We start from the raw sequence: 22,295 nt of genomic DNA, 5'->3' as shown, positions 1-22,295 counted from the left end.
TGTTAGTCGAGGAATGGGTGATAATCTAAAATCTAAAATATTGCTTGGATTTACACTAAATTGTGGTCCGTTCTCAATATATGCAAATTTCTTTTCTGAAACATAAACTACTGTTCTAAGTGTGGGAAGAAAAAAAAAAAACATAATAAAATGATTAAGTTTAACAGAATGGTACCTTGCACTCCTTGTGTGATGAGCACACTGCAGAGAAACACGAGAGCTCTCATGGTGAATCTATTTCCCCAACTCTCCATCTGCTTCATCTCCTGATCTCTGCTGCTTATATGCTCAAAAACTGACTGGTTACTGCACCCATAAAGCCTCTGACATCACCAAATGTTTGAGTGAAATATCACCCAGTAACATATACATATGAGAAGCACACAGTTGATTAAATATAATAAATGATGATGATTCACCCGATGCTTCAGGATGTGTTCAAAAGCAAACGCTTGTTTAGGATTTCATGTGGGGTCTGTAAACCTTAAAAATGGACAGAAAATAAAGTAATACATTACTTTGTGACGTCATCATAAAGTAATGGGACATCTACAACATAAATATTATATATTAATAAGGCTGAAAATACATACCATTCACTTTCTTTTTTGCCCAGCATGTTAAATAGAATTATAAACAGCTTAAAGGAAAATTTTTCTGGATGCAAAGACTCCTTATTTACATACAGTCTCACAATAACACATTTATTTTGTGTTTTACATGAATGATGGATAGATTGGGTAAATCCTAAAGTGCATGCAGTGTTTGAGATCAAAACTGATCTCAAACACTAAAAGATATATCCAGTAAAGTTAACATCATTGAAATTATTAGCATAATTTAAAAGTTGGCAAGATTTTTAAAACAATTTTCTTTTATTCCATATTTTTAACGGTTTTAACACTTTTGTCTTTACTTTAATTGGGATGTTATTTTAAATTCTCAAGAATCAAGTTTTTCATTTCTATTCTTTAAAATCTAATAATTACACTTGTCAAGGTTCTACAAATTTTTGTGTAAAAAAACATATATAAATGCAACCATTTCACAAAGCTCCTTAGGACAAGGAGGTTACCTGACTATCAGTCTCTTAGCGATGATGTCATAAATAAGTTAAACTACAAATTAAAATGAAGACAGACAAGAATAATTCAACAGCAATATGTCACCTAAGCACTTAATTCATTAATAAAACTTCAACTCCTTGTTGTCAGCTTCAAAGGAAGAAAACAAATCAAACAATTCTTAATTTTTTTCTTAATGAATTTAATTTTGTGGTTCTTGTACCCATTATAATAGACAGAATATTTACAGGAGATTAAAGAAGAGCTGTAAAACAGCAGACAGGATGAGGAAATAAAACTGGCCTTGTTGAATCAGGTGCAGGTTTTCCACCTAAACACCGGGGATGATGACTCTAACAGTATAATATAGCTTAACATTGCGCAACAAAATACAAAGTGGAACACATGACTACTATTAGCTTTTTTCCCAGGAGTTTTGTTTGTCTGCATCACCAAAGCACTCACTAAAAATTGGTTCCCTCATGTCCGTCCAGGAGGGAACCAAATTTCAGAGTTTCTCTATAAAATCAAGGATCTGTTTTCTGATTCTGCATTAAACTTCTAATAAGTTCAACCCACAAAAACTACCTTAGCAATTACTTTTTAGACTCCCATTCTTCCAAACTAGAAAAAGAATTAGACTAGAGGATACTTACTTATACTTATCTACCAACCCTGAATAGGAGTATCTAGTTTATTTACTTTGGATCAACATTATTACCTTTTTCTTCTTTTGCTCTTTCCTTTGGTTTGTTATTTTGTTTGTATTTCTTTTTAAATCCTATAAAGCACTTTGTATTGCCTTGTTGCTGAAAATGTGCTATATAAATAAAATTACCTTTACCTTTACCTTTTTGATTTTGCTTTTGGTCAAAAAGTTAAATGTTTTCGGTTATTGCTATAAAAAACAAAAAAAACACAACCCATCCCTTTATGATTTAAAATTGTACATCATGAATTAAATGCCCATTTCTTACTTACTAAGTGATATTTACTTAATTTCTGTCTAATGAGGGCATTGTAAAACATTTTTTTACTACCATCACAACAAATAAATGCTTTTAAGAATCACTAAGCAGCTTTTCACAATTTCAAAGTGCTGCTTTGATTGTCTTTTTCTGATGAGCTCCAAGTCTTTGAGGCTGGAAGTCCTAATTACCAAAACCCTAATCTTTAGCTCCCTCCACAGATTCTTTGACATTACTTTTTCTAGGACATTTCAAAACATTAATATTGATTCCAGTTAGAAAAAAAAACTATCTTAGCAAATATAAATGATTACTTTTTATCAAAATATTGTGTCTAGGTGACAAACCTGTGTTTCATAAGTAATTCTTTAAGGTTTACTTTAAGATCTTTATATGAAAAAAAAGATGCTGGCCTTTAAACCTTCAACAAATCCCAAGAAAGAAATAGCGAAAACTTATTTTCCATTAAAATTTCGAATAAGAAGATAAAACAGTTATATGCTTCTACAATATTCGTATGTTGCAACAATTTCTTTCTCAGAAACTTTATTTTCCTTAATGTACTTGTATCAGCCACAAGTACATTATGGAGGCTCAACTTACAATGTTTCACAAGAATATGAAGCATAATGCAAGTCAGTCCAAAACATTAAAAAGCACTGATGAGAATAACACCTACCAGAAAAGAAATATTGATTCATCACACAACCTCAATCATTATTTTTTATATTGGAAAAAAACATGGTCATGTTTAAAGAAATCTAGTTTGTTTTCACTTTTGGTCATTGTTTGGTCAACACTTTGACGTTAATGTAACTTGTAGACTCATTGTTTGCTTGACCCCTATGCTGAGGAAAATTACCACAATCTTTCTGGAAATAAACATTCAGACTATACGCCAATTTTTCAATCAGACAATATCAGAAAGAAAAAAAATACACACAAGTTCAGAGGTTCTTAAACTTCCTAGTGTACTTTTATGGAAGTTAAGTTTTTCTTTACCTCCTTCCTCTATTTCCCCTTTATGTCAAAACAAACCATTAATCTATGGCAGTTGTTCACCAGTACAAGGCGATCTGTGACTCATGACAGTATAGCCCCTGACTCAGTTTATCTTTGGTTAATGAGTAATCACCGCTGCTGACCAGCTGGACTTAAGTAAAGGAGCAGAGGTCTGGGATCCTCATTCTGAACCTCACTCAGTCACTGCGGACACACAAGGTAAGAGTCAGTTTTGTCTTTTTGAGATTAACTAAAGAAGCACATTAGAAAGCTGAAACATTATGGAAAATCTTTGTATTTACAAATGTCAACTTGGTAACCGAGTCTCATTTGATGGTGCAGTTCAAAATAAACACTGAGAGCCACATTTTAAAGAATTGCTCAAGTTCTGCAGTCTGTTTTCTATTAAAGAAGAATTTCTGTCGCCTTTGGGACAGACAATAAAGATTATCTGTCATTAATTTTGACAGAAGTCATTGCAGCTCAGTAGTTTTCTCAATAATAAACAAACATTTAGTCGCCAGTTGTATTGATCAGAAACCAAGGCCGGGGTCTGTGCTGCATAACAGGCCATATGTTTGCTTAAATCCCACACGAGTCCATCAGTCCACACATTCAAATTTGTTGCTGGACAGCTGGAACATTTACTGATTTACTAAAAACATTTGCCATTAGAAGTTAGCATGAATGTCTTATTAACTTTGCTCCTTTAAGCTCACGATTTAATTGTTGAATCTACAGTGGATTTTACCCAATCCTCTCAAAAGTTACATACAGGCTCAAAATTGTACATCCCCACTAATCTTTCTCAGCAGGTTGCAGAGAATTCACCCACTTTTCACAGCTATCAACAACATTCTGGCATTACTCTGGCTGGATCGTTTACCACTCTTTTTTTGTAAGAACTGTAGGGGTGTTTGAAAATGGTTGTCTGCCTGACGTGGATACAGATTTTAAAGTCATTCAACACATTTTAACAAAGTTGAGATTAGGGCTTTTGGACGATCATCCTGAACCCTACTGTCAACTTCATGCATCCACAAAGTTGGGATGTGTATTTTAGCTTTTTGTCTTTTAACCACAGATCTCTTATAGTCAAAGGGTGAGAAGTGGAGAACACGCTGGGAAGGCTAGCTGTCTGAAAATGTACATCACATTCATTACTGTAGCTATAAATGTGTTTGAGAACACTGCAGACAGTCTGAAAGCTGAAGCACAGAAAGTCAGGGGATGTGTGTGTGTGTGTATTATCTCTGCCTGCAATCAGTGAGCCACTCTTGCCACCTGACCTCTCAGAGAACCAAATCCAGACGCAACCAGATTAGTGATGAAAGCTGTTTTCATGATCCTGTAATTGTCAGAGATAACTTCACACCCCAATGTTCTGAGAGGCAGAGACAGTGGTTCATGAAATAAAACACTAAGTTACTTGTAATACTGAATAATGTATCTTTGTTTACCCACAGAGAGAAAATCGTCTTAGCAACAAAAGATAAAATGCAGAAGCTACAACCACTTCTTCTAGCGGCCCTGGTGTGTTGCTGGATCTCCGGAAGCCAAACTAACCGCGTCTACATTCACCCCTTCCACCTTTTTGCTGTTGACAATGTCAGCTGTGAGACTCTGCAAGGCTCCGCCGTGAAGGCTCTCGAAACCGTCGCCGTGGAGGCCCTTGATGTTGAAGTTTTGACCCCTGACAGCAGGGACCGGTCAAGTCTGGATGCACAGAAGCAGAACATGACAGAGAGGACGGCAGTGCTGGCTGGCCTGCTGAATCCTCTGGGTCTGAGGATGTACCATGCCCTCAGCAAAAAACAGAACAACACCCTCTTCTCTCCAGTCAACACTTTTGGCTCACTTGTTGCCTTTTACCTCGGAGCGTCTAAGAAGACAGCACGCTCTTTTCAGGTGCATGCCTTCGATTTGCTTTTTTTTTTGGTAGTTTTTGAGCTCTACTTTAATTTCATTTTTGGAAAGCATAACTTACTGCCCTGGCCATCCTAAATGTTCACCTTTTGCTCATAATCAATATTTTGTTTTTGTTCTAGGAGTTTCTAGGCCTCAGTAGCGGTACCGACAGAGATGACTGTGTATCTTTAGTAGACGGACATAAGATCCTCAGTACACTACAAGACATTAACTCTCTGGTGGACGATGGGTCTAGAGATGAAATCACCACTCAGGTCTGGGCCTTTGCACGGAGCGACGCTCAGCTATCTAGAGACTTTATTCAGGGAACACAAGACTTCTCAGACAAATCGTTTATCCGAGGCGTGGACTTCTCGAAGCATGAGGAGACGGAAACACTGGTGAACAGCTTTGTGGAGAAAACGTCGGACGGGAAAGTGACGAACGTCTTCAAAGACCTGAACCCAAGCAACAAATTTCTCTTCATCTCATCCTTCAGCTTCAAAGGCATGAGCTCTGGCTTTCCAAATCAATCACAGGAACAACTGAAGAATCAAACCTGACTTTGCTCTCTGCTTGTGTCTGTTTAGGCAACTGGATGACAGCTTTCCAACCAGATAAGGTTTCCATGGAAGAGTTTCATGTGGACGAGACAACAAAAGTAACGACTTCAACAATGACACGCACTTATCACTACCACTACCTGAATGACAAGGTAAAGCTTTCTTCTATTTTTTTTTTTTTTTTGGTCATTACATTGAATAGCACATCAGATAAGAATAGATTTTGACTCCTCTGCTGTTTGTTTTATTGAAGGTGAATAGGTGCACTGTTGTGAAGCTGTCTCTCAGTAAACAGAGCCACATGTTGCTCATTCTACCTCACGAAGGAACAACCCTCGGTCATATAGAGGACAAACTGCTCGCCAACCTGATGGGTGGCTGGCACAAGAAGCTCCAGGAAGGGTGAGAGAAGGTTTTTGTACAGAGAGTTATTAATTAATCCCTTCAGAGTCAATCGGACAGACTGAAAATATTTTTGTCACACGCATCAGCAGTTTGTGACATTTGGAATATAAATGTAAAGAAATATTCTATTTTAACCAGTCCTTTCCATTTCCAATGACAACGCCAATGTAATGACGACATGTAATTGTGCAGTTTGTCATGTAAACATGAAGAGCATACTGAAAGTTTCAGGTATACACTCACAATTAACACAACTGAGAGTTTGTGTCCAATTCAGCCAGAGATCAGCATACCACTGTGCTGTTCAACCACAGGCTGTGAAGATATCTGTCTCGGGTTCACATGAATTGAGCGTACTCTAGCTAAAATTTGGAAAATCTGGTGAATTTGTTAGTTGTTGTGGTATTTTAACACAAGATGCAAAATAGCAATATTTGTTTCTCTTTCATGGATTCAAGCACTAAAGGAACCATGTTCAAAAACAGAGGCTGTACAACATTGTCTGCCACTGGTTTAAGAAAAAAACAAACTGCCAGAAGCACTCTTAAATAGTTTTGCAAAGTTTTATGCATGGCAGTCACATGATATATCAAACTGAACGCTGCTTGACAACATCTGACGTTCTCAGGTGGAATTTTGATTTTAGGCGACTTTCTTGTTGTATTAGGAATAACAAAAATCTTCAAACTTCTGAATACAGAAGTTAGAAGATTTGTACCAAATCTAAAATAAATGGGACTTTCTAGTATAGGAGGAATGGTGGTTCAGGTTGCAGGAGCTTGTCATGTAACCAATGATAACCCACTATAGACACTATACATGTACAGGTAATTTTAGTTGTGGCTAGCTACTATATAGAAAGATAATTATTTCTTCCCACTTTACGCATTTAAACACTAAATATATAAACTGCGGTTATTCCGTTTCTTTGTTTAATGACAAACCAACCATCACAAACACAAATAAATAGTTTCTAACATTATATGTAACTTTTTTGTATGGGTAGCAGCCATATTGGAAATTGAACTTGGGCATTCATTGTATTCCCAACTTTGGATTTCATTATAACATTTTTACTGCCATCATACAGTTTTACTAGCCTCAGTGTGTCAAACAGAAAAAGTTTTCTGGACGATAGAGAAAGAATAAGAAGATTCCCATTTTGGTTTTAGAAATTTCTATTTTTCTCCTTTTTGGTTCTCAGTTTGTTGGAGCTGTCCCTCCCTAAGTTCTCCCTGTCTTCTCTGATTGACATCCATGACCTACTGACCACCATGAATCGCCCTCTTGGGCTCACGCTCTTGGGCTCCCAGGCCGAGTTCACCCGGCTCAGCAACACCAGCCCTTTCTCCATAGACAAGGTAAACCAGATGAACTGATCTTGTGGTCATGTAAAAAAAAAAAAACACTCAACAGATTGTGTCATTAACAGCTTTGTGTTTTTTTTTCTGTCAGGCCATGAACAACGTGATGTTTGAGATGTCAGGGGAAGCAGCAGAACCTCAGGCCAGGACTACAGAAGCAGGCGTCGCTTTGAGGCTGTCCATCAACAGACCGTTCTTTTTCTCCATTATAGAGGAGCATTACGAATCGATCCTGCTGCTGGGAAAGATCTCCAACCCTACCCTCTAAAGCTGCTTGATACTGAACAAATGACCAGACCATCAAAGTGCTGCTGCGTCTGAAAGAAATGACCAGACGGCATAGACAAGAAATGAAGCTACAGTTTTATCTCTTTTAGTATTAAACAGTGTTATGGCTACTCAAGGTCAGCACACAGAAAGTTACTGGAATCACTGGAGGTCTCATTTTAGTATTTATGGATAGACTTCTTTACAGTCAACTAGTTTTAAACTTCCCATCCTTTTTTTTTTTGTAATATTTACTTTCATGATGTTCTCTACAAAACTTTTCAGTAGGCTTGGTAAAGTAGTCTATTTGAAATTAATAACATCTTATAATATTGTAATTAAGAGTTTACTTTTGTTTGCCTATGATTGTATAAATAAAACATTCCAGAGGAATGGGTTATGTGTGGCTGTTTTATGAAATTGGGAAATATGACAGAAAATGCCATTCGGGAAAGTCAAGAAATGGCAACAAGAGTTTAGCTGCTCATCTCAACTTCCTACCAAAGGACCCAAGTTAAATTTTCCCAACTATGCAGTGATAAAAGAGTAAGAAAAACAAAAGCAGTTTCAAAATGAGACATCGTACGATGTTAGGCATTTTCTACTCCTACCATTTAAATGGAAATGATTTGATCAGCTGAGACAAAATTGTGCTTTTCTGTAAAATACTCTGGTGTAAAAATGCTCCATTCCCACTGTTAAGCACTGTAGAGGATGTGTGATGCTGTGGGCTTGATTCTCTTTCAGTTGCAATGGAGGCTTTGATTGGGTGCATCGCCTCATGAACACCTTAAAATGTAGATTTTTTTTTTTAACAAATATTTTGCGGTTTCTGCCAGAAAACTGAAAACAACTGGATCTGGAATTATGATCCAAAGCATGACCAAATTACCAGAAAAACTCTTACTGAATCTTAAAAAAAAAAAAATCTAAATATTTTCTTGACCATTTCGGTAAAAGGGCTAAAAAAAAGTTTGCATGGTCCTGAAAATTAACCTAATCTTATCGCTTCGTTAAATGAGACAAAACAATTGTTCCCAGAGTCGCCCTTTTTAATAGATTGTTAGAAAAAAAAACACAATAAAATTAAACAACAGGATCATATGTAGCTACCGAATCATCTGTGGATAAAAACACAGATGATATAAAGCCTTTTTCTTTATTCCCAAATTATTAATTTGGATTCTGCACCCTTAGTTTGAATCTGTACATATTCCACATTAACACTATTTTTATCTGTAAGGCGTTTAAAAAATTAAATAAACATGCTGTTACTGAGTTTACCCTTTAAAAATAAAATTCGGATCTTTTAGAAACATTCAAACCCAAGAGGTGATCAATGTAGCAGTTTTTACAGCGAGGATACACTACACAGTAGCAAATGATCCCAGAGTAACATACCAACCCTGGTACACATGTAGCCCAGTCGTTTGTTGCACTGTGAGGGCTCAGTGATTTGGACGATGATTTCATAAAGTCAGTTCTTGTTCTTCCTCATGTCGTCGCGGACAAAACTTTCATTTCTTTGAAAAATCTGAAGGTGTGCAGAGAAATCCCCGTTGCCTTCAGAGCGGATGTTCTACTGGTTCTGTTCGGCGAGGTCCCGGGCTTCTTTCACAAGCTCCATTAGGGTGGAGAACATGGAGATGTCGCTGGGCCGGAGGCCCATTTTCTGAATCTGAGACAAAAGCAAATAGAGAAATGACACATAAGCTACAACACCTGCTTCTTTACTAGGCGCTTTGAGCTTTGATTGTGTCCATTTGTGTATTAAAGCGACACATACCTGTTCGCCCAGACACTCCACATCCAAGGCCAGCTGAAGACGGATCTTGCTGTCGTCCGTCGGCCCACCGTTGGTTCCTGTTGTGACAGCAGCGCTTGCACCTTTTCTGGCTTGCTTTAAACGCTTCAGACTGTCTTCCATCTTTTTCACTGAGCTCAGAACTTCTGAGATGGTCTCGTAGTACCTGAAAAAGAGAAGAAGAGTTTTAACCAAAGGACTAAATTCAGCGCACAAGACATTCTTTCTACTAGTATCACAACCTCTTTGGGTTATTTTAGTTTCATGAATGTATATTTGAGACTTACTTCTGTGTGCAGTCAGACAGTGTAACTCGGAGCCATTCCTGTGCCGTTAGGGGGTTGACCAGCCCTGTGGAGTCTGCTAGCAGCTGGTGTAATGGCTGTAAAGCGTTGTCCATGTATGCCGATGCTCGTACTGGTAGGTCCTTCACACGGAAACAGTCATCAGGAACAAACAGGCAAAATATTCTAAGAGATTACAAGTGTGAGCTGACAATATGCAGGGGAGGGAAAGATCCACCTACTTTATTGGTCCTGCGGTAGAGTCGTGGGACCTCAGAGGCGCTCTTCAGGAAGCGGCAGGAGCGTTCGGTCAGATGCTGCGTCATCCTGGTGTTCAGAGACGGAATGCTGCTGGACAGGCGAACCCTGGAGTCTGCGAGGGCATCTGTCAGACAGAACGCTTGTAAAAGTCCAGGAAGTGGCGACATAAAATTTATAGAACGTCATCATCAGCTCCTGCCTGTTTTATTTAGTTGTAGTTTCCGCGTTTTTGTTTGTTCTAATTTTTCAGTTTTGAAAGGGACCATTTTTAACATTTCTTGAGAAATGTAATGTTTTTCTATGACTGTGTGCTATTTAAGATGTGACCCATGCATACGTATGTGATTAATTTTTTTTCCCACATGCTGCAAGTCATTTCGTATAAGCTTTGATAAGTAACCTTTCTTAGTTTTTGCTCATGTATCTAATAAATAGTATCTACCAGGAGGTCAATTAAAAATGTATTTGATCTCTCTTTTTATAAAAGAATCAACTGGAAAGAGCGCAACTTAAAATGTTCACAAAAATGAGAAGCAAAACGTGAGATTTGAGGATTTTTCTGATCATCTCTATAATTCATGTGCATAAAAACATAATAGTTAATTACATGGGTATGAATTTGTTTACTTCTACACATGAAAAGGATGTGGCTTGGGATAAAAAGGTAAAAGCTGGGCAAACTGACCCAGAACTGAAGAAAACAATAAGTAGTAATTTTATTTTTTCACTTGGGATTAATAAAGTATTTTTGAGTTTAGCTGAATATTACTTAAGTGGATGTTTAATTACATTCAAGGAGTGTAAACATCCTAAGTTTTTCAAAACTGCTCAATGTTAAAGAAATATAAAAAGAACAGTGAAAAAAAAATGTCCAAAAATTCTGATTGTTTTTTAACTTTCTGTCATATTTTAACAAGAAAATAAAAAACTGCTCCCAGTGTGCCTTGTAAGGCCAGCTTACCTTCTACAACTGCAAAGTTTTTGATCCCGATAGCATCCAATCGCTGTCTGACCATCTCTGACAACTCTGGGATCTAAAAGAAAGAAGACATAGAAAATAAAAACCTACACTGACGTTTGGGGTTGTAATGTTAACAAAATAGATTGGAATACCAACAAAGGAAAAGCAAACACCACAACCAGAGATGCACCACATTGTGTAATGACGGAAACATCTCTGTGATCCTTCTGTATTGTTCCGTCTTCAGACCGTGTGCGCACACACCTTCTCCTGTAGCTTCTGAATGTCAGCTGCAATGAAAACCAGCTGTTTGGTGGACAGAGCTGCCGGGCCGCCGCCCTCGCTGCCGCCTTCGTCCAGGGACGTTCGGCTGGACGTGGAAGAGGCCGAGCTCGGCAGGGGTCTGGTCGGCTCCTTCGGAGCCTCGAAGGCCGGGTTTTTAGTCAATGCCTGTGTGGATTGACTCAGTTAGGTAAAGCCTGGACAGGGTTGCTCTTCTTGCTCCTCCTTCATTTCCACATTTGGCTTTACCTCATCCAGAAACTTGGCATATCGCGAGTACAGCTGCAGAGTCAGCTTCCAGAAGCGATGAGCAAGAGGTGACAGGTAGACCTTGTCCGACCAGCACCTAACCAAGCAGGACCATAACACCTCAGACACTTGCAGGTGGAACAAACCGCCAGCTGGAAAGGAGCAGAAACACAGGGGCATTGTGGGAAACGTGTGCAGCAAACACCGACGTTTAACGTTTAGGCATAAACTCCCCACCTGGTGCTGCTTCTAATCCGTCTCCTATGGTGTTCTCCAGGCGCCCGGCAATTTCTTTGTACCTGAAAAATGGAGGAAAATATTCAGAGTACGGAAAGACAAAATGGTATGAGCTCAACGTTTGCGCCAGCACGGATTCAAAAACACTCAACAACACGTGCGTGGAAACTTTTGCCTTCCCGGAAAAGCTTAGCCGTGGAGGGTTTGGGTTGTGAAATGTGGACAGGCGGCCTGATCTTTGCTCTGACGTGCAGAGATGAACCTGCATGTTGTGAGTTTTATAGTGTGTTTCTGTGGGTGGGAGGGGGACTGGAGGACTTCTGTACTTTTTCCCCAACCTCACCAGCAGCCATTCTTCCAAGGTCTACCGTCATAGCAGTGAGCAACGTTCAGTAATGTGCTGACACACATTCTCAATTGACATTTTGTTTTGAGTCACTCGTCTCTGCGAAACTATCAGCCGTAAGTCATTTCCCAGATTCCGGTAAAAGTGGGTTTTGTTCGTGTCGTGAGCGCCTGCCAAGTTGTCTTTATCGACAGAGAATGCTGACAGGTTGTTATTTTAATCGCAATCTGTTTCTCTGAGCCCTGAAAGGCAAAGAAACGTCAATTTAACAAATTACACACTTAGCAGAATTTTTACTTCGACCCAAACTCTGACTTTCAGATGCACTCCTCTCTGCAAAATGTATCCCCCTCAAAAATTATTATCAGTTTAGTAAGAATTGAATAGAAATCCCTGAAATCCATAATTTCACTTTTTTTTTTTAATTAATCTAATAAGTATTCCTAGCTTTTGGGATCTATACAACAAAGTAAAAAGAACAAACTTTTGAGGTTTAAATATTCCATCATGTCACTTTTCCTCATTTGATCATGTTACGACAAATTTTGTGGTTTTATTAGGATTTATGTGACACATCAACATAAAATAGTCAATACTTCTGAAGGGAAATGAAAATGACACATAGTTTTACAACTTTTAGAAAAGTGTGGTGTATTTAAAACAAAAGCTAATCCAAAAATTATTGATATCAACTGACATGAAATCCCTATATTATGAAATGCCGTTGAGATTAGAGTGCAAACGTTTATCTATTTTTACATGACAGCAGATTTGGAGAAAACTAAAACCTCATAGACACTTTCACTGAATTTCTTGTCGAAATCAGGGGAAACCAGGATTTTCCATTGTTCTTGTGATCAAGGACTTGGGAGCCTGAAAAGTAATTTAGAGATGTTTGTTCTCAATGTAACTGGAGGAGGTTGGACTGAAGCTTATTCATTGATCTGATTCACTCAATGGGTTAAATAATACAAGACCAAGTTACCTCTGTACACATCTTCAAGATATTACATTTCAGGTGACGAGTTATTTGTGTTTTAAGGAGATGAAAAAGTGCTACAGCAAATCATTTCTCATTTCATAGCGCAGCATTTGCGCCAGTGAAATGTTTACTGGCGCAATCGTCTGACATTCACTTTCAGGACGTTAATAACTCATTTTAGGCAAAACGCACATTTTTTAAAGCTTTGTTTGAAAGTGAGTGAGTTTATTGTCACTCTGCGCCGTACAACCCAATTTACAACCCAACTCTAGGTGTGTGAGTGTGGTGTGTATTCAGTAACAGATCTCCAGGATTAATAAAGCGTTAAACAAATTAGGGGCATATTTACCGAAGCTGGAAGTAGACAGGCAGGTTCCATTTGTTGTTGAAACTGGTATACGACGGATGAACTCTCAGTCTCTTCACACTGGCCTGAGAACTGCACTGCTGCTCGAAACGCCGGACAAAGTCCATGCTAACGCTGTAGCGCTAAAACACGGGAGAAGAAGTCAAATCTTGAAGTTCATAGAATAACTTCTGCTATAGAGTGTTTTGATCAACATGCCAGAAATATTTGCGTACCTCGTAGAATATCTCAGGGTTTCCAGGGTTGAAGATGTAAGCCAACCTTTCCTCTACTCCTCTGATCATCTCCGGCCACACAGAGTTCACTAGAAAATCATAACCTGGCACCGTATCAGCCTTGTCACTGAGGAGGAAAAAGGCCAAATGAAAGCTGTTTTCACTGGTTTACCAAGTTGTTGTTATTATTAAGAGGATGTGGGGTTTTTAAAAATTAAAAAAAAAAATTTTAAATAGAAGATGCACAGCAAGTAGTGCCAACTAACTAACCTAATTTTGTATTTAAAAAATACAAAAAGAATGACTTCATGTCTAATTTTCTCTAATTTTAATAATACCTGGATATAGCTCCTCCAGTCACCTCTCGAAGCAGTCTGCAGTGGTGAGGAACAAAGTCCAACAGTCTGGAGAACATCAGCTGAAGACCGCTCGGACTGGACTTCACAACTTCTTCTACTATAACCTGGTAAGAGAAGAAGACACACGATCTTTAGCACTTACAGGCAAAATAATCAGGATTTTGCTAAAACCTTTCTTTTTCATTTGCATCATGCAGCCTGCTCCCATGTACAATGTAAAATTGAGCTAAGGTCAGGTTTAGTCTAGTAGTGGATTAAAAATCAACACAGCAAGTTTAACACCTGTTAAGCTTTCCCCCAAATATTAAACAAAGAAAAGTAAATTCAGAACTGTTTCCAACTTTAACAAGACGTAAAGCCTGTACAAAACAACTGAAAAAACAGAGATGAATGTCTGAACAAATACGTTTCATCAGTGTGCACAACCCCGTATAAAGTTCAGTTGTTCTAGTAGGTCGTCATCACCAAATACATAAAACATGGTGAAACCGCTGTATCACCAGAAAGATGAGTGTTTCTGCAAAACTGATAAGGGATGTGAATGAAACCGGTCAGGGAGGCTGCTTAGGGGCCTACAGCAACATTAAGGAGCAGCAGGAATTTCTAAAAAGTTCTGTCTATGTGATACATTCAACTAAAATCACATGTATTAATCGTACGGCCAAGTTAAGAAGGAGGGAGCTAAAATTTTACTAAACCACATCTGAAGTCTCCTCCCGCCCCCCAAAACAAAACAAACAAACAAAAAAAACTAGCAAAAAACCGTCAAAGATTTGTACCTGGTCCATGTATGGTTTGACCAGCACTTGTCCCACCAAAGCTTCTGCGTCTCGGGTTTTGTCTATGGTGGCGTACGTCCTCAGGCAGTGGCGCACCATGTCCACATTGGACGTCTGCAGACCCTCGATCAACAGACCCTCCAGGGACTGCTGCAGCATGGAGGTGATCCCCGCAATGCGCTGCCAGAACACAACAAACTGCATCAAAAACAGATGCTGCCACTGCTTCTTCTTATTATACAACTTCAGTGAAAAGCACAACACAGACACATGAAGGCTTTTCCGGGTAATCGGGACAGACAAAAAGAGAATCAAGTCATTTGATCAAGTAGGAGAGAAGCTATTCGTTTATCAATTGTCTCTGTGGTTAACCGTTCGACACTTACAGGTCTGACTTTGTCGAGCAGGGGCATGCCTTTGCTTTGCACAGCGTGAAACTGAAGCTGGTTGAATTCTGTTGCAATCCGCTCCAGGATCTGGCCCGCTAACAAAGGGCTGTTCACACACACAGACACACGATCACTCATGGGGACATAAACATATAACCAAGCTGAGCAAATATTAACCTCCAACACTTGTTTGCCTTCCGCAAAGTCAGTAGGAAATTAATACTGAATCAATATAATTACTGTAATAGAAGCTTTTTATAATTTTATAGGGCGTCTGCTTTTGTAAAGTGTGAACCATCCTTTGTTCATCAATCTACAAAAGCTCAAATGGAGAGTCTGTTCTGTTTCTCACCTGCTGATTTCCAGAGAACTGGAGTCCTTCGAGCTCTGCGAGTGGAGAATCTTCTCAATCTTCTCCACCGAGCGAACCACCTGAATCAACCTCAGTACGCACACCTGAGGGGCAATAACAAAGACGCATCATTTCACAAAGTGGAGACGCTCCACTTTATTATCTAACAGTAGAGAAGTGGAATCCACAGAGAATATCAGTGTCTTTACATTTTTTTCTAAGTGAATTCGCCCAGTTTGCCGCAGAGAGCAGATGACTGTATTACATTACAGATAAAGATCAGATATTAGGAAAAAGATCCAAACCTTTTTTTTCTGCAGGTCTTCCTGTTTGGACAGCTGGTTATCAATGGCCTGTATCACTTCACTCACACAGGAACGCAAACTCTGCCAGAAAAAAAAAAAAAAAAAACATATTTTGAATTGGCTAAAACACACAGAGCAAAGAAAAGATCAAAGCTTATTATGATTTTTATTTTTTAGGGTTTTATACCATAACCTCCTCTCGTAACTGTCCCAGTGGCACCGAAAGCTGATTGAGGGCTTTGTCCATTCCCACCTGAGATGAGGAAATAATACTCACAATAAGAAATATCTACTTTGAAACACATATAATACTACCTAAAATCTATGTGAGGTGAGTTTATTGCCTTGTACACAGAAATACCCATTCTTAATTTCAAGGTGTAGAATTCGTATCCAAACTTAATTGCTTCTGACGAGTATAAGCCAGAGTCTGATAAAGATTCATAATGCCTCAATGCTGTAGGATGTTTTTGAGAACACAGTGAATTTAACATTTTACTGGTAAATATAGATTTTTGATCACAGTTGAGGGGTACAGATGAGGCCTGTGTTCATTCGGACACGCTTGGACAATGTGAGTGATGGGCAGATGACGTTTCACTGAGCGTTTCTTACATTCTGATAACGACACGGAAACTGACCGTTTATTGCTCAATAGCGACATCTGCTGGATCCCCGAAATCATTGCAGACATCCAAGACAATTGATCTTGATTCAATCATTCTGGCATGTGGACACCCAATGGCAGATGAATGGATTCACTTTACATAAGCGCTTGCTATTAAGTGATAGCGGAATGACATATTATATATTACAATTATTTTTGATGTAAACAAACTATGAGTTATGACAAATACGGTCAGTCAAATGCAGAGCTGAGGAAAATAGGAAGTAAAAAAAACTCTAGTAGAAGGTTTTGTTTAAATCTTTGAGAAATATAGCAGGTTGTGAAAGTTAAATTGCCTTTGTACATTGATAAGAGAGGTCCAAATAAAGTTTCATCCCCTTCTTTGAAAATAAATGCAAATGAGTTTAAACGTTTCCTAATGGCCACGTTTAGGCATGAAAACAATCTGTATTATTTACTGTGATTGTTTTATTGGTTCAAAATGAGCAATATATTCCACATGAGGTCATGCTTTTTACTCTAACTCTATTTTTTTTTGTGTGTATTTTTGCAAAGAAAACAAAAATCAATCAACTTAAAGTCTTTACTGCAATATTAAATTAAATTCAGTGAGTTTTTTTAAACTTGTGGATTAAAAAAACACATTGATTTCACCAAATACAGTATATAAGGTAGAATCTATGTGGAAATTTTCTATGGTAGCCAGGTTTGTGTTCTCACATTAGATTTAAATGTTTCATTGCAGCCATACAGAAAACAAGTAAAATTTTCTGAAGGAAGAAAATTTGATTAAAAACATGATAAGAAAAATAAACAAGAAACAAAATGCGAACACAAATGCAAATCAATGCACTGAAAAGATCCTTGATCTGTTGCTTCACCAAAATGTAACTTTTTGTGTTATCATTAGCAGTGATTGCCACGCATGTATTTATATAGATTGTCCTGACCTACCGATCTCTTTCCATCTGCCAGTGGAACGCTGGACATGTAGTGAAAACAACTCACCAGGTTGGTAGAGAGGTTGACAAAATCTGCATAATCCTTGTTGATGAGCTCCACCATGGCTGTTTTCAGCAGTTTGTAGTACATCTCCAGGTCTTCTCTCATCTCCTCCAGCTGGACCTGCTTTCGACACTCGGCCACAAATTGGTCGACGTCAAAATCGTCCTGGAGGCAACAGCAGAAAATGTGAGTGGCAGTTCTAACACACAGAGATAATCATAAAAATAACTAAGTTTTCTTTTGTTCATACAAAAATCTAAGATTTTCAGTGGGATTTTATATAATACACTATAAGTAGGTAGAACATACTTGTGAGTCAGAAAGAAATGGATACAAGCTTTTCTTTTACAAATTGTGTGACATCCATTTGTCTTCTGTCCCCTTTAGTCAATTGAGGAGCCAAACGTTACTGTAATAACAACTGCAAGTCTTTTGGGGTGTTTCTGTAGCATCTTCGCTAAATTGCATGGAAAATACATACATTTTCAGATTATGCCTCGGATTCTCCATTAGATTCAGCTTAGCTTTTATAAATTCATAATGAGCATAGTGCATAGTTGTAAACAATGTTGCACAGCTGTGTTTAAAACTATCAAATAAAATTCAGTGACGAGGTGTTAAAAGTTAAAACGGTGTAGGTACTTCCGGACGGCAAAGTAAATAGAAGAGATCCTGAGAACATAAATATTTAGTCCTTTACTTAAGACATATTGGTTGTGATAAAACAGATGCTGGAAATTAAAACCGCAGGCGAATGCATGTGTACACATTTTTGGACGCAGTATCAAAAATAAACCTTTAAACATCAACAGTTAACATCAAATATCGACATTTGTCCTGTTTGATGTTAAACTGCTTGGCAGGTGCTAACCATAGCGCTTTAAAATAACGCGAGTTTAACAAACTCTCACCTTCATAAAAACATCTTTATCGAAGCACAGAGAATCTGGTCCTTTCGGCAAATTCATTTTTGGATCTTAAACGACAGCTCAGCACAACATTCACGGATAAAGATGACAAACTGTCGGGTTAGCTGCTACAGCTTAGCTTCCGCAAACATGGCACTTCCCGTGACACCACCGCGCCCTCTAGAGGCCGGGGGGTCTTCAGACGCCATTGAGGCGGTGAGGATTGTTGTCCTGTCGCTTTACGGAGAGTTTGCCGTATTTACTTATAATAAGTAAATTTTCTTCACTTTTTAATTATCGTAGCAATACAACTGTACTTCTACTGTGCTACAAAAATTGCCTGGCCGTAGATAAATACGGGTAGATACCGTATTTGCTAATGTTCAGACGTACGTCTTCGTGTCCGCCATCTTAGGTAGGTCAACGTTGGCAGCAGACGACTAGAGCAGCTTTTATTGTAAACGTGACCACATCCAGAAATGCCGGTGTCCTGCTCAGCTTATGGCTGTAAAAACAGACGAACCATTCTAAGTAAGCATCGAGGGATAACTTTTCACCAGTGAGTTGACGCTTGTTGTGTTTCAATATTGTTTGCCGCTTTAAATGTAATTTAAACTATCAAAAACATTATCGGTATGCTTTGATTTTTGTTACCAAGCAAAACATACTTTCAAATTGTTAACTTTATGCACACTCACCGAATTATTGCTCTAATTAGAAGTAAGTCTGTCATGACTTTGTTGATTTTAAAGGTTCCCCAAAGATCCTGGGCTCAGAAAAGCCTGGATCTTAGCATTCAGAAGACTGGACTTCAAGCCATCTAATAAAACCGTCCTCTGTAGTGATCACTTTATGCAAGCTGATTTTGACAGAACCGGTCAAACTGTACGATTGAGGGAAGGTGTTATCCCTTCTGTTTTTGCATCTTTTCCATATCATCTAAAGAGGGTTAGTACATAAATAATTTTTACAAATATGCCACCTAATTTTAAATAAATATTATTTCTCACCAATATATCTCTGTTTTCAATTCTGAAGAGGCCCATTAAAGCCAGGTCAACGAAGACATCAAGGCGTGCGTTGGAACCAATCAAGGATCCCGTCCCTGCTCCCAAATGTTCAGAACCTCCAAAGCCTGCAGTCTCTGTAAGTAAAGTGTCATACAAAAGCTTTCAGACTTTTTTTTTTACTTTAAATCTACAAAATGTTTTTGCATATCTGCAAAAAATTTGCAGAGTAGAACATAAATGTGAAGTGTTAACCAAAATGATTCAGAGTTTTAAAACAGTTTCTTTCTTAAAACATAAACAGTTCACAGCAATTTATGGCAAAAGTGTTTCTTTAGTCAACAAATCTTTCCTTCTGTAGGATCATCACTATGCTCTGGATCCTGCTCAAGTAAAAAAAAAGCTATCTGACGCTCAAGCACGGATCGAGGAGCTGGAGCGACAGCTCAGAAATGCAAAGGATCGAGAAAGGAGACAGAAACAAGTTTTAAAGTCACTCCTGGAACGATTAGAAGAAAGAGGAATGCTATCAGAGGCAATAGAGATCGAACTGCTCCAGGAATCTGGTAGGTCCAGTGATCAGCTGTAAAGACTGTCAGTTCCAAGGAGAAAACATAAAAAACTTAATTAACTTTTATCAATTGTTTGACTATCATTACAAAAAAAGAACCTTAGCTCCACAAGGTCATCTCTTTAAAAATGATTTCTTGAATTATGAAAACACTGAACAAAACTGGGATCACATCCTGTCTCTGTGATGTTGAAGACTTTCCAGGGTTTCCCCCCGTGTATTATGAGCCTGACGGGCAATCTAGGCTTTACTCTTGCCCCCACCAGGCTAAGCATTGCTTATTTATTTAGGTCTTCTTAAAATGTTTGCATTTTTTTAAGACTTTATAATTGGTGTTCAGGTATTAATCTTCCAGTCTTTCAATAACACATAATTATCAAGTGATATTTTCAAATTTCCTGTCAACTTTAAACATTTTTAACTCAAAAACACGACGGGCCGCTGGATGAATGGCTGCACCAAACCACCGGGCTTTGCGAGTTTTCTGGGGTAAAACCTCGCTTTCCCTTTAAACCCAGTGCAAACAACAAGGGGTGTTGTATTAACTACCCCTTGCTATTTAATGTACCGTTACATTAAAAGTAAGAGTACATTCAAGTACTCTTAAAAGTACTTAAAGTACTTTTGTCAAAGAGTACTCTTTGTCAAAAGTAAGAGTACTTTTAATGTATTTGTCAGTTTTATTAAAAGTACCTGTGAGGAGTTCTTTCAGTTTTTGCAAGTTCATTAAACCTGCATAGTTCTTGCAGTAACAAATATAGGACAGGAAGTGACTCTGTTTGTTAGATTAAGTGAACCAGTGTCTAGTGAGAGCACGTCAACTCTGCTCTTTACTTTATTTCTCAAAGCATATCTTAATCACAAATTTTTTTTTTTTTGTATTTGTCAGTATCACTAGAGATAAGGATGGCGCATGCAGTAAGCAACAGAAAGTTGAGCTTTATGAAAACCTCTCTGCCTGAATAAAAACAAAGTGCATCATGGATAAGCCACAAGCTCGTTGTCATTGTAAAGTTTGAGTTTTAATTTTGTTCGGTACCTGCTTCATGTAAAATTCTTTATTTTACGTTCACAATAACGTTTTTGTTTTCTTTATTTTGGTTCACTGGCAGATTGACGCATCAAGCTTCAAGCAGTCAGGGAGATCGCACCACTGGACAAAAGTTGCAGACTTCTTGAAGCCCCAGCTGTGCTATCCCTGCTGTTCCACTCCACAAGGTTTATTTGAATGTGTTCACCACTCCTCCTCAGAAAGATGATCACTCATTTCAGCCAGCAGAAATTCTGGATAAAAAGGGACGATTGTAAACTTAAAGCCTGTTGACTGGGAATGACTCTTTGGACAGTTCATAATTTAGGGTTTTGTGAGACTTGATATATAGTAATATATGTTCTGAGTCAATGTAATCCATGAACTATCATTTTTAAGCTGCGAGTAAATGTCTTTGTAGATTTCTTTCCCGTCAGTTTCAACTTGCACATGATCATATATAAAACCTCTTTTTGGTAAAAAATAAATATGTATTGTGCAATTTTTATGAAAATGTGAGGCTTCTGGAAATCTCTTTCAATTAAGTAAATACAGATTATTTCAGAAACTTAATTCACTAAGTGAATGGCATTACATAGATTAATTACATACTGGCGAATGTTTTCATGCCGTTAGTTCTGTTACAAAAAGAAGTCTTTTTACAGCCAATGACGACAAGACATTTAAGATTAGAAAATGACATCCGATCAATGAACACGTTTTTAATACAGAGATGTGGGGTTATTGAAAATCATTAAAACTTGCTTGAAGGTTGTAATAGTCAAAAGGTACCTTTTAATTTGACTGTCAAGCCACATCTAAACACATATTCAAATGTATTGAATATGATCGTATTTGTGTATTTAAAAAGTTATTGAACATTTAAGTAATTCTATATTCTTATTTCATAATTTAAAATATCACATATACAAGTATTTCTTTAACAAAATGTTTGTTTGTTTTTTGGATTGTGACACTTTTTGACCTCAGTAGGTATTGAGGGCAATATATAGAGGTAGTTCATTTTGAAAACATTAAGTTATTGGATTATAACACTGTTTTACTATTGAAAGTAATCAAGTAATATTTTTATTGTTTTGTATTTACTTATGTAATTGATCTAAGGCAGAAAAATCTTAGTCACGTTTATTGTATGCATTTTAATTGTTTTGATGTTTAAACATTTATATCAGACATAATCAACAGCTTTTAATTTGAATTATTATTTACTTGAATTGTAAAGGGGGTGTAATTACTAATAGTATTCAACAAATCTTTAATGGATGGTGGCACTTTTGGCAATGTTTTTGCTGTATGGAAAATCTGTGCCATATGTATCATCCTAAATTTATTATTTCATCGTTTAATTATTTATACGGGTATTTAGTAAATGGCTGCATAGATACATCTATATGTACTTGGTGTATTTCTAG

At 37.8% G+C, this 22,295-nt stretch overlaps 3 protein-coding genes across 3 annotated transcripts; 2 read left to right on the top strand and 1 right to left on the bottom strand.

Annotated features, from left to right (window-relative positions):
* Positions 1–3,151: 3,151 nt before the first annotated feature.
* agt (angiotensinogen) lies at positions 3,152–7,937 on the top strand. Its single transcript, XM_028007603.1, has 7 exons — positions 3,152–3,253; positions 4,501–4,942; positions 5,083–5,449; positions 5,533–5,657; positions 5,759–5,907; positions 7,115–7,271; positions 7,366–7,937. Exons 2-7 carry the CDS (start codon positions 4,532–4,534, stop codon positions 7,540–7,542), a joined length of 1,386 nt encoding a protein of 461 aa, XP_027863404.1. The 5' UTR covers positions 3,152–3,253; positions 4,501–4,531; the 3' UTR covers positions 7,543–7,937.
* Positions 7,938–8,572: 635 nt separating this feature from the next.
* cog2 (component of oligomeric golgi complex 2) lies at positions 8,573–18,393 on the bottom strand. The gene is made up of 18 exons (XM_028007602.1): positions 18,258–18,393; positions 17,350–17,511; positions 15,901–15,966; positions 15,714–15,794; positions 15,409–15,512; positions 15,054–15,162; positions 14,668–14,847; positions 13,868–13,992; positions 13,530–13,656; positions 13,297–13,436; positions 11,620–11,681; positions 11,383–11,534; positions 11,116–11,301; positions 10,852–10,924; positions 9,872–10,014; positions 9,633–9,772; positions 9,328–9,511; positions 8,573–9,219 (listed from the first exon to the last, which is right to left on the bottom strand). The coding sequence occupies exons 1-18, from the start codon at positions 18,312–18,314 to the stop codon at positions 9,121–9,123; spliced, it is 2,190 nt and encodes a 729-aa protein (XP_027863403.1). The 5' UTR covers positions 18,315–18,393; the 3' UTR covers positions 8,573–9,120.
* Positions 18,394–18,456: 63 nt separating this feature from the next.
* Positions 18,457–21,350, top strand: LOC114138387 (THAP domain-containing protein 6-like). The gene is made up of 5 exons (XM_028007604.1): positions 18,457–18,813; positions 19,007–19,202; positions 19,293–19,400; positions 19,623–19,827; positions 20,945–21,350. The coding sequence occupies exons 1-5, from the start codon at positions 18,734–18,736 to the stop codon at positions 20,947–20,949; spliced, it is 594 nt and encodes a 197-aa protein (XP_027863405.1). The 5' UTR covers positions 18,457–18,733; the 3' UTR covers positions 20,950–21,350.
* The last annotated feature ends 945 nt before the right edge of the window (positions 21,351–22,295 follow it).

The sequence above is a fragment of the Xiphophorus couchianus genome, chromosome 22 (genome assembly GCF_001444195.1).
Source record: "Xiphophorus couchianus chromosome 22, X_couchianus-1.0, whole genome shotgun sequence".
Taxonomy (NCBI): domain Eukaryota; kingdom Metazoa; phylum Chordata; class Actinopteri; order Cyprinodontiformes; family Poeciliidae; genus Xiphophorus; species Xiphophorus couchianus.
The sequence above is the reverse complement of the archived record's forward strand: the minus strand, read 5'-3'. Positions and strand labels throughout refer to the sequence as shown.